General features: G+C 47.0%; 1 protein-coding gene across 2 annotated transcripts in view; it reads right to left on the bottom strand.

Annotated features, from left to right (window-relative positions):
* The window catches only part of LOC135050031 (serine racemase-like), a 63,499-nt gene that overhangs the window by 20,367 nt on the left and 30,748 nt on the right, over positions 1-12,384 (bottom strand). For both annotated transcript variants that reach the window (XM_063956130.1, XM_063956131.1), the window contains exons 2-6: positions 11,277-11,448; positions 3,197-3,311; positions 3,025-3,128; positions 1,822-1,941; positions 1,666-1,740 (exon numbers count right to left, since the gene is read on the bottom strand). In XM_063956130.1, the coding sequence (XP_063812200.1) occupies positions 1,666-1,740; positions 1,822-1,941; positions 3,025-3,128; positions 3,197-3,311; positions 11,277-11,448 (586 nt within the window). The remainder of the gene's footprint in view (positions 1-1,665; positions 1,741-1,821; positions 1,942-3,024; positions 3,129-3,196; positions 3,312-11,276; positions 11,449-12,384) is intronic.

Genomic DNA, 12,384 nt, shown 5'->3' with positions numbered 1-12,384 from the left:
TGATGATATGGCCTCCACAGAGCCCTGATCTCAACATCATCAAGTCTGTCTGGGATTACATGAGGAGACAGAAGGATTTGAGCAAGCCTACATCCACAGAAGATCTGTGGTTAGATCTCCAAGATGTTGGAACAACCTCCCTGCCGAGTTACTTCAAAAACTGTGTGCAAGTGTACCTAGAAGAATTGATGCTATTTTGAGGGTAATCACACCAAATATTGATTTGATTTAGATTTATTTTCTGTTCATTAACTGCATTTCTATTTTTGAAAGCATACTTATTTTGCAGCATTTTTTCAACTCCTGCCTAAAACGTTTGCACCGCTACCATATTGCTTGGGGTCAGGTAACCGGAGTCTGCCCAGTCCCGGTCAGTCTGCAGACCAGCTGATTGGATCCTCCTATCCCAATGCCCCCCATCCCCCTATGTGGATAAAACGGAGAGCCCTTTTCAGTAATGGTTGTCAGTGCCACAAGTCACACAACTCTGCATGTGAGCTTTGTACCTGCCCTCCTCAGAGTTTCCAGTCGGCAATATTCGATTCCAGACTACAGCTGTGACCCTTCGAAGTACCAGTCCGGACCTCTGTTGCTAACTGCTAACATCAGTTCCAATCCGATATTTTGCTACCATCGATTCCAGTCTGAACCCTAGCTACCATCGGTTCCAGTGTGATATTTTTCTACCATCGGTTCCAGTCCGATAACTCGCTACCATTGCTTCCAGTCTGAAACTACTCACCATCTGTTCCAAACTGATATCTGCTCCCGTCAGTTTCAGTCTGATTACCTTTGCTATCGGTTCTAGTTTGATCCCTGTTATTATCCATACTCAGTCCGAAACCAATCTTCATTAAGTTCCATTCCGATATCCATCACCATCGTTTCTATGTCATTCTATCTCTAGTTAATCCAGTGCTAGCCCGGGTGACCTAGTCAGGGGGCCGTAACCTGCTCCTGACGAGTACGGCAAAGCATAAACCTCCTTGCAGGGGTCCATGGTCCTTTGTCTCAGCCAACCACCTGGTATTAGTTCCAGTTTCCCACTGTACTCTAGCTACTTAATTTCAAGCCTATAGCCAGTACAGTTCAAAGGTTCCCGCTGAACACTATTTACATTCATGCAAAGAAACTACATTAGACCTTCTCGCTTCCAGAGTCCTGACACAGGTTCGGAGACACCCGTGCCTCAGATCCTCACAAGGGGTTTATTTACGAAGTTTTGGGTTATAAAATCTGGCTCTTCTGATCGTGTGTTTGCCTTACATTTAAAAAGGCAATACTTTTACTAGCAAGACACGGCTAGTAAAAGCATTGCCCTTTAAAATATCGGGCATAAACAAGACCAGAATCAAATAAACCCCTTAGACAGCAGTTTACCTGACACTTTATGTTGCAGCTGATTCACAGAGAGGACGATTTGTGAGTTATTTATAAAAAGAAAGAAATTAGCAATTTACATACTAAAATATTCCTGGTTTGATATTATTGGTTTTCCTTAAAAATATCCATCTATAAGGATTTATTTTGCTTGTGAATAAATGTACTTTTCTTTACATTATCTAGAGAGACAGCGCCGCAAAAATCCACTTACTGTAACCATGGTTCTAACAATATTGTTATGGAGCTAATCCAACATTACAGTAACGGAGAACATTTACTTACCTTCACAGCAACAGTTATTCCTGCCAACATGCCGCCGCCTCCCACTGGTATGACAAACGCTTCTACTCCTGGTACCTGTCAGCCAAAACAATGCACATTACAGTGTGATAATTGTAGCCATGAATAGAGATAGAGAATAGAGATGTGAAGTAATACCTGATTTAGAACTTCAAGTCCAATTGTCCCTTGTCCAGCAATAACTGACACGTCTTGATTAGGATGAACCAAAACACCCCCAGTCTCCTGTATGATCTTAGCTGCCACTTCTGCTCTGGACTTTGGAAAAAAAAACCCCAGCAGGTGTAATGTTCAATAAGTATTACTATGTGTACAGCATTATTGGTGGTCACAGTCAGATGCTGGATACAGCTTGCTGCATCCGTGGTGCTAATGGCAAAGTAAGTATATACCATTATATGGACAGTTTAATCCTCATAATGACCAATTGATCGCTATTAAGCATTCACATATTCAGTTAGGTTCAAAGGAAACTTGAGGAAACATTACTTTACGGGAAGGGTAGTGGATAGGTGGAACAGCCTCCCATCAGAGTTGGTAGAGGCTAAGACAGTAGAGCAATTTAAACATGCTTGAGATAGACATAAGAATAGCCTTATAAACAACCAGTGGAGGATTTTACCACAGTAAATTCTGCCAACCCTGTGAGCCAGTTGCAGTCCGTGACTGCACTGACTAAATTGTGACTGGTAGTGACTTCCTATTGGAAATTCTACAGTCAGTCACAGACACTATAGGCAGCCCCAGGGGGAGGTGTTTTCTCCCTCTGGGACTGCCAGACTAGACTGTGATTAGCAGAGAGCGTGCTTCCTGTGGGAAGCCACTCCCCGCCTTATCGTCAGCCCTCGACGGCCTCTGTGGGCTGCAGTCGATGCAGTCCATAGAAGCCTGTGTTTTGCGCATGCGCAGTCCCATTGTGTGTGTGCGCATGCGCCGGTCCCGATGCATATCAGCTCCATTGTGCAGATGCTGTAGTGTCTACTCTTTCTCCAGACAAAGCAGCACGACCAGTGCAGCCCCCCACCTCAACACAGGTAGGAACTGCTGCTGCAAAACACTAAAGATCAAACAGGGTTTCGGTTACCAAAAGGTAAAAAGGGGTAGACAAGATGGGCCAAGTGGTTCTGCCATCAAAATTTATGTTTCTATAAAAAAAATATGAAATTTTAACGTTGTGAAAGAATATGTCCACTGTAACTGCAATAAGAAAAAAGGTCACAATAATCTCAGGATGCTCTCAATTAAATAAATGTAACTTTATTTTCCTTCGAAGAGAACATCAGTGTCACTGTCATTTATGAGCATTCTATGCATGGATGAAATTCACCTGCACTTTAATACCTCATCTGTAGGGTCACATTCCACAATTTGAGCCCCATATCCACGAATTGCAGCTTTCTTGCATGACGCAGCTGTCCGTGGTACCACTACGTAGGCGGATATACCTGAAACAGAGCACACAGTGAGCAGCAATCCCCATCGCTCACATTATCACCAGTGTTAGATGAATTACCCATCATCTGTGCTGCTAGCGCCAAAGCCTGGCCATGGTTGCCACTGCTGTGAGTCACCACTGCTGTACATCGGTCTGCGGCCAAACTCTTCACTGCATTCAGTGCACCCCGAAACTGAAATAATAAGATTTTACTCACCGGTAAATCTATTTCTCGTAGTCCGTAGTGGATGCTGGGACTCCGTAAGGACCATGGGAATAGCGGCTCCGCAGGAGACTGGGCACAACTAAAAGAAAGCTTTTGGTCTAACTGGTGTGCACTGGCTCCTCCCTCTATGACCCTCCTCCAGACCTCAGTTAGGATACTGTGCCCGGAAGAGCTGACACAATAAGGAAGGATTTTGAATCCCGGGTAAGACTCATACCAGCCACACCAATCACACCGTATAACTCGTGATACTATACCCAGTTAACAGTATGAACAATAACGGAGCCTCTCAACAGATGGCTCAACAATAACCCTTTAGTTAAACAATAACTATATACAAGTATTGCAGACAATCCGCACTTGGGATGGGCGCCCAGCATCCACTACGGACTACGAGAAATAGATTTACCGGTGAGTAAAATCTTATTTTCTCTGACGTCCTAAGTGGATGCTGGGACTCCGTAAGGACCATGGGGATTATACCAAAGCTCCCAAACGGGCGGGAGAGTGCGGATGACTCTGCAGCACCGAATGGGCAAACTCTAGGTCCTCGTCAGCCAGGGTGTCAAACTTGTAGAATTTAGCAAATGTGTTTGACCCCGACCAAGTAGCTGCTCGGCAAAGTTGTAGAGCCGAGACCCCTCGGGCAGCCGCCCAAGAAGAGCCCACCTTCCTCGTGGAATGGGCTTTCACTGATTTAGGATGCGGCAGTCCAGCCGCAGAATGTGCAAGCTGAATCGTACTACAGATCCAGCGAGCAATAGTCTGCTATGAAGCAGGAGCACCCAGCTTGTTGGGTGCATACAGGATAAACAACGAGTCAGTTTTCCTGACACTAGCTGTCCTGGAAACATAAATTTTCAGGGCCCTGACTACGTCCAACAACTTGGAAGCCTCCAAGTCTTTAGTAGCCGCAGGCACCACGATAGGTTGGTTCAAATGAAAAGCTGATACCACCTTAGGAAGAAATTGGGGACGAGTCCTCAATTCTGCCCTATCCATATGGAAAATCAGATAAGGGCTTTTACATGACAAAGCCGCCAATTCTGACACACGCCTGGCCGAAGCCAAGGCCGACAACATGACCACTTTCCACGTGAGATATTTCAATTCCACGGTTTTAAGTGGCTCAAACCAATGTGACTTTAGGAAATCCAACACCACGTTGAGATCCCAAGGTGCCACTGGAGGCACAAAAGGGGGCTGAATATGCAGCACTCCCTTAACAAAAGTCTGAACTTCAGGTAGTGAAGCCAGTTCTCTCTGGAAGAAAATCGATAGAGCCGAAATCTGGACCTTAATGGAACCCAATTTTAGGCCCATAGTCACCCCTGACTGTAGGAAGTGCAGAAAACGGCCCAGCTGAAATTCCTCCGTTGGGGCCTTCCTGGCCTCACACCACGCAACATATTTTCGCCAAATGCGGTGATAATGGTTTGCGGTCACTTCTTTCCTAGCTTTAATCAGTGTAGGAATGACTTCCTCCGGAATGCCCTTTTCCTTCAGGATCCGGTGTTCAACCGCCATGCCGCGGTAAGTCTTGGAACAGACAGGGCCCCTGCTGCAGCAGGTCCTGTCTGAGTGGCAGAGGCCATGGGTCCACTGAGATCATTTCTTGAAGTTCCGGGTACCAAGCTCTTCTTGGCCAATCCGGAACAATGAGTATAGTTCTTACTCCTCTTCTCCGTATTATCCTCAGTACCTTGGGTATGAGAGGAAGAGGAGGGAACACATAAACCGACCGGTACACCCACGGTGTCACTAGAGCGTCCACAGCTATCGCCTGAGGGTCTCTTGACCTGGCGCAATATCTTTCTAGCTTTTTGTTTAGGCGGGACGCCATCATGTCCACCTGTGGCCTTTCCCAACGGTTTACAATCAGTTGGAAGACTTCTGGGTGAAGTCCCCACTCTCCCGGGTGGAGGTCGTGCCTGCTGAGGAAGTCTGCTTCCCAGTTGTCCACTCCCGGAATGAACACTGCTGACAGTGCTAACATGTGATTTTCCGCCCATCGGAGAATCCTTGTGGCTTCTGCCATCGCCGTCCTGCTTCTTGTGCCGCCCTGTCGGTTTACATGGGCGACTGCCGTGATGTTGTCTGACTGGATCAGTACCGGCTGGTTTTGAAGCAGGGGTTTTGCCTGACTTAGGGCATTGAAAATGGCCCTCAGTTCCAGAATATTTATGTGTAGGGAAGTCTCCTGACTTGACCATAGTCCTTGGAAGTTTCTTCCCTGTGTGACTGCCCCCCAGCCTCGAAGGCTGGCATCCGTGGTCACCAGGACCCAGTCCTGTATGCCGAATCTGCGGCCCTCTAGAAGATGAGCACTCTGCAGCCACCACAGCTGAGACACCCTGGTCCTTGGAGACAGGGTTATCAGCCGATGCATCTGAAGATGCGATCCGGACCACTTGTCCAACAGGTCCCACTGAAAAGCTCTTGCATGGAACCTGCCGAATGGAATTGCTTCGTAGGAAGCTACCATTTTTCCCAGGACTCGCGTGCAGTGATGCACCGACACCCGTTTTGGTTTTAGGAGGCCTCTGACTAGAGATGACAGCTCCTTGGCCTTCTCCTCCGGGAGAAACACTTTTTTCTGTTCTGTGTCCAGAACCATCCCCAGGAACAGTAGACGTGTCGTAGGGACCAGCTGTGACTTTGGAATATTTAGAATCCAACCGTGCTGTTGTAGCACCTCCCGAGATAGTGCTACCCCGACCAACAACTGCTCCCTGGACCTCGCCTTTATCAGGAGATCGTCCAAGTATGGGATAATTAAAACTCCCTTTTTTCGAAGGAGTATCATCATTTCGGCCATTACCTTGGTAAATACCCTCGGTGCCGTGGATAGACCAAACGGCAACGTCTGGAATTGGTAATGACAATCCTGTACCACAAATCTGAGGTACTCCTGGTGAGGATGGTAAATGGGGACATGCAGGTAAGCATCCTTGATGTCCAGTGATACCATGTAATCCCCCTCGTCCAGGCTTGCAATAACCGCCCTGAGCGATTCCATCTTGAACTTGAATTTTTTTATATATGTGTTCAAGGATTTCAAATTTAAAATGGGTCTCACCGAACCGTCCGGTTTCGGTACCACAAACATTGTGGAATAGTAACCCCGTCCTTGTTGAAGGAGGGGCACCTTGACTATCACCTGCTGGGAATACAGCTTGTGAATTGCCTCTATGACTGCCTCCCTGCCTGAGGGAGTTGTTGGCAAGGCAGATTTGAGGAAACGGCGGGGGGGGAGACGTCTCGAATTCCAGCTTGTACCCCTGAGATACTACTTGAAGGATCCAGGGATCCACCCGTGAGCGAGCCCACTGATTGCTGAAGTTTTTGAGACGGGCCCCCACCGTACCTGGCTCCGCCTGTGGAGCCCCAGCGTCATGCGGTGGACTTGGAGGAAGCGGGGGAGGACTTTTGCTCTTGGGAACTGGCTGTATGCTGCAGCTTTTTCCCTCTACCTCTGCCTCTGGGCAGAAAGGACGCGCCTTTAACCCGCTTGCCCTTATGGGGCCGAAAGGACTGTACCTGATAATACGGTGCTTTCTTTGGCTGTGAGGGAACATGGGGTAAAAATGCTGACTTCCCAGCTGTTGCTGTGGAAACGAGGTCCGAGAGACCATCCCCGAACAACTCCTCACCCTTATAAGGCAAAACTTCCATGTGCCTTTTAGAATCTGCATCACCTGTCCACTGCCGAGTCCATAACCTTCTCCTGGCAGAAATGGACATTGCACTTATTTTAGATGCCAGCCGGCAAATATCCCTCTGTGCATCTCTCATGTATAAGACTGCGTCTTTAATATGCTCTACGGTTAGCAATATAGTGTCCCTGTCTAGGGTATCAATATTTTCCGACAGGGAATCTGACCACGCAGCTGCAGCACTGCACATCCATGCTGAAGCAATAGCTGGTCTCGGTATAATACCTGTGTGTGTATATACAGGCTTCAGGATAGCCTCCTGCTTCCTATCAGCAGGCTCCTTTAGGGCGGCCGTATCCGGAGACGGTAGTGCCACCTTCTTTGACAAGCGTGTGAGCGCTTTATCCACCCTAGGGGATGTTTCCCAACGTGACCTATCCTCTGGCGGGAAAGGGTACGTCATTAGTAACCTTTTAGAAATTACCAGTTTCTTATCGGGGGAAGCCCACGCTTCTTCACACACTTCATTTAATTCCTCAGATGGAGGAAAAACTACTGGTAGTTTTTTCTCTCCAAACATAATACCTTTTTTTGTGGTTCCTGGGGTAACATCAGAAATGTGCAACACATTTTTCATTGCCTCAATCATGTAACGTGTGGCCCTATTGGAAGTTACATTAGTCTGATCGTCGTCGACACTGGAGTCAGTATCCGTGTCGACATCTGTGTCTGCCATCTGAGGTAGCGGGCGTTTTAGAGCCCCTGATGGCTTTTGAGACGCCTGGGCAGGCACAGGCTGAGAAGCCAACTGTCCCATATTTGGTATGTCGTCAAACCTTTTATGTAAGGAGTCGACACTGTCGCGTAATTCCTTCCACATAACCATCCACTCAGGTGTCGGCCCCGCAGGGGGTGACATCACATTTATCGGCATCTGCTCCGCCTCCACATAAGCCTCCTCATCAAACATGTCGACACAGCCGTACCGACACACCGCACACACACAGGGAATGCTCTGACAGAGGACAGGACCCCACAAAGCCCTTTGGGGAGACAGAGAGAGAGTATGCCAGCACACACCAGAGCGCTATATAACACAGGGATGAACACTATAACTGAGTGTTTTTCCCTTATAGCTGCTTATATATATATTGCTGCGCCTAAATTTAGTGCCCCCCCTCTCTTTTTTACCCTTTGTAGTCTTGAAACTGCAGGGGAGAGCCTGGGAGCGATCCTTCCAGCGGAGCTGTGAGGGAAAAATGGCGCCAGTGTGCTGAGGGAGATAGCCCCGCCCCTTTTTCGGCGGACTTTCTCACGCTTTTTTATGGATTCTGGCAGGGGTATTTATCACATATATAGCCTCTGGGACTATATATTGTGATTATTTGCCAGCCAAGGTGTTAATATTGCTGCTCAGGGCGCCCCCCCCCAGAGCCCTGCACCCATCAGTGACCGGAGTGTGAGGTGTGCATGAGGAGCAATGGCGCACAGCTGCAGTGCTGTGCGCTACCTTGTCGAAGACCGAAGTCTTCTGCCGCCGATTTTCAGGACCATCTTCATGCTTCTGGCTCTGTAAGGGGGACGGCGGCGCGGCTCCGGGACCGGACGATCGAGGTCGGGCCCTGTGTTCAATCCCTCTGGAGCTAATGGTGTCCAGTAGCCTAAGAAGCCCAAGCTAGCTGCAAGCAGGTAGGTTCGCTTCTTCTCCCCTTAGTCCCTCGTAGCAGTGAGTCTGTTGCCAGCAGATCTCACTGAAAATAAAAAACCTAAAATATACTTTCTTTTCTAGGAGCTCAGGAGAGCCCCTAGTGTGCATCCAGCTCAGCCGGGCACAAGATTCTAACAGAGGTCTGGAGGAGGGTCATAGAGGGAGGAGCCAGTGCACACCAGTTAGACCAAAAGCTTTCTTTTAGTTGTGCCCAGTCTCCTGCGGAGCAGCTATTCCCATGGTCCTTACGGAGTCCCAGCATCCACTTAGGACGTCAGAGAAATCAATGTTACAGCAACTATCCTTCCAGTGCGCAGTACTGCAAAATATTTAGCACTTTACAAATAATAATCAGAAAATGTGGCGCTAGGTATCAAAAGTTATGTAACATTTTTAAGGCTGAGTTCTTATCAAAGCAAATTCAAGTGCACATGTCAATAGAGACAGCCTTCATGTTTGCAGCACCAATAAACATGTCAAAGCATTGCTTGCAGTGGCTGGATCTAGACACATGGGAGACGGTCACTTTGAGAATTCTGGAGTGTCTGCCTAAAACAGGGCCCATTCAATGACAATGAGTTTAGGTACAAGATTTGCACTAAACTACCGCAACCAGACACTTGCTTTAATTCAGGCATTGCCAACCTCAGTCCCCAAAGCACACTAACAGTCCAGGTTTTAGTGATAGCCAGGCTTCAGCACAGGTGACTTATCGGGTAATTCTGAATTGATTGCAGCAACAAATTTGTTAGCAGTTGGGCAAAACCATGTGCACTGCAGGTGGGGCAGATATAACATGTGCAGAGAGTTAGATTTGGTTGGGGTGTGTTCAAACTGAATTCTAAATTGCAGTGTAAAAATCAAGCAGCCAGTATTTACCCTGCACAGAAACAAAATAACCCACCCAAATCTAACTCTCTCTGCACATGTTATATCTGCCCCACCTGCAGTGCACATGGGGGGTAATTCCAAGTTGATCGCAGAAGGATATTTTTTAGCAATTGGTCAAAATCATGTGCACTGCAGGGGTTATTTTTACACTGCAATTTAGATTGCAGATTGAACTCACCACACCCAAATCTAACTCTCTCTGCACATGAAATATCTGCCCCCCCTGCAGTGCACATTGTTTTGCCCAACTGCTAAAAAATTTCCTGCTGCGATCAACTTGGAATTACCCCCATGGTTTTGCTCAACTGCTAACAAATTTGCTGCTGCGATCAACTCTGAATTACCCTCTTATTAGTTAGTACCTCAGTTATTTTTATTTAACCATCTATGCTGCAGATAAATGGGGTGTGGTATCGAGGGTCAACAGTAACTAGGTCGACAGGGTTTCTAGGTCGACAGAGTTTCTAGGTTGACAGGTCAAAAGGTCAACATGAGGTTTTTATGTTTTTTTGGTGTCTTTTTCTCCGTACAGTGACCGGGAACCCCAATTAGTGCACCATGTCCCCTCGCATGCTTCGGGCAAGGTGCCTCGCTCCACTAGGCACAGGTTACTATTACCAATCGTAGTCCGCGTGGATCGTTAAGTATGAAAAAGTAATAAAAAAAAAAAAAATTGTGAAAAACTCATGTCGACCTAGAGACCCTGTCAACCAGTAGTGGTTGAGCCTAGACACTGTCGACCTAGTTACTGTCGACCCTCCATACCACACCCCATTTATCTGCAGCACAGATGGTTAAATCAAAATAACTGAGGTAGTAACTAATAAGGGGGTAATTCGACCTAGAGACCGGATACCAGATAAATGTTACTTGAGAGTTGTGGTTCAGTGCATTTAAGATGAGTACACATTGAGACGATATCGGCCTGATTAATCACTTGTGGTTGAATTGGAACAACAAATTGGGCATCTTGCTCAGTGTGTATTCCCAATTTGTGGGTGCCGGCGGTTGCTAGCGACATCACCCGGTCGGCCTTGCTGCATGGCCAACTGGGCGATAATGCTAACAACCGTGGCATGTGTAATGAAGGAAGGAGCGATATGTCGCTCTGACCTTCATTACATCGCTCAATGGGGGTAATTCCAAGTTGATCGCAGCCTCAAGTTTGTTAGCAATTGGGCAAAACCATGTGCACTGCAGGGGAGGCAGATATAGCATGTGCAGAGAGAGTTAGATTTGGGTGTGGTGTGTTCAATCTGCAATCTAATTTGCAGTGTAAAAATAAAGCATCCAGTATTTACCCTGCACAGAAATAAAATAACCCACCCAAATCTAACTCTTTCTGCACATGTTATATCTGCTTCCCCTGCAGTGCACATGGTTTTGCCCAACTGCTAAAAAAATTCCTGCTGCGATCAACTTGGAATTACCCCCAATGTGTACCCAGGATCCAATATGTCGGCACGCCGGGCCTATAATTCGGTTGGGTACACATCGTCTCAGTGTGTACCCAGCTGTACATACAATATTCAGCTATACTTCGGTAACAGATGTACTGTATAATGTATTATCAAATGTGAATTTGGCTGTTTGACAATTTCATGAAAACAAAACTAATATTGTTTCTCCTTCTTCCCAAAACTACAATGGCAATGTCTAACCTGCATTTTAGTTTACCTTGAAAGACCCAGTCTTCTGTAGCAGTTCACATTTAAAGAATAACTTGCGTGTAGTTAGGGCGTCCAGACTGGAACATGTCATTACTGGAGTTGTATGAACCTGATCATGGATTTTGTTATAAGCTTCCTGCACATCTTTTTCAGAGATACAATAGAGAGAACTCATAATCCTGAAATACAAAGGAAGTATGACTGTAACCGTCACTACACGACAATCTGTACTAAACAGTAATGTTTTGTCACACTTTTATTAGACTGATACCAAGTGATATAAGTGATTGTTGATCAAGAGGAAACATCTGGCTTGTATGCCCTCGTGTCAATATTGTCACAGTTGATAGTGATCAGTAGCACCTACGTTCTCACCCAGACTTAATTACACATGGACTTTAATTATTCTGGGCCATGACTGGAGGTTGTCGGAGAACCAATCGTTCAGTCTGTACATTTGGCCAGTGAAATAAAGAGACTTATGGTAGACTTAATATAGTTAAATCTCTTTCTGCGAGGTGCACTGGATTCCACACGGAATACATTGTGGTGTAGAGTTGGATCTTGATCCGAGGCACCAACAGGCTAAAGCTTTTACTGTTCCCAGGATGCACTGCACTGCCTCCTCTATAACCCCGCCTCCAGCCCTGGAGCTCCGTTTCGTTAACCAGTCCAATGCAGTAGCAGGTAAAAGAGACGGTAGATGTTAGTCACATAGAACCACATTCTCGCAACAGGAGAAGGGACTAGCGGCTAATGCCATACAAACCCAAAGAAGCTAAGTGCGTCAGGGAATACCTAGGGGATGTCCTAAAACAGTTACTCATGGGAGGAGACGCACCGTAGCGGGCACAAGAACCCGGCGTCCAAAGGAAGCATCCTGGGAGGCGGAAGTATCGAAGGCATAGAACCTGATGAACGTGTTCACTGGAGGACCACGCAGCCGCCTTGCACAATTGTTCAGCGGACACGCCGCGGCGGGCTACCCAAGATGGTCTAACAGACTGAGCAGAATGGGCTTTGATAGCAGCAGGAGCTGGAAGACCAGCCTGTGCATAGGCTTGTGCAATCACAATTCTAATCCATCTGGCCAAGGTTTGCTTATTCGCAGGCCA

Source organism: Pseudophryne corroboree, chromosome 2 (genome assembly GCF_028390025.1).
Source record: "Pseudophryne corroboree isolate aPseCor3 chromosome 2, aPseCor3.hap2, whole genome shotgun sequence".
NCBI lineage: Eukaryota > Metazoa > Chordata > Amphibia > Anura > Myobatrachidae > Pseudophryne > Pseudophryne corroboree.
The sequence above is the reverse complement of the archived record's forward strand: the minus strand, read 5'-3'. Positions and strand labels throughout refer to the sequence as shown.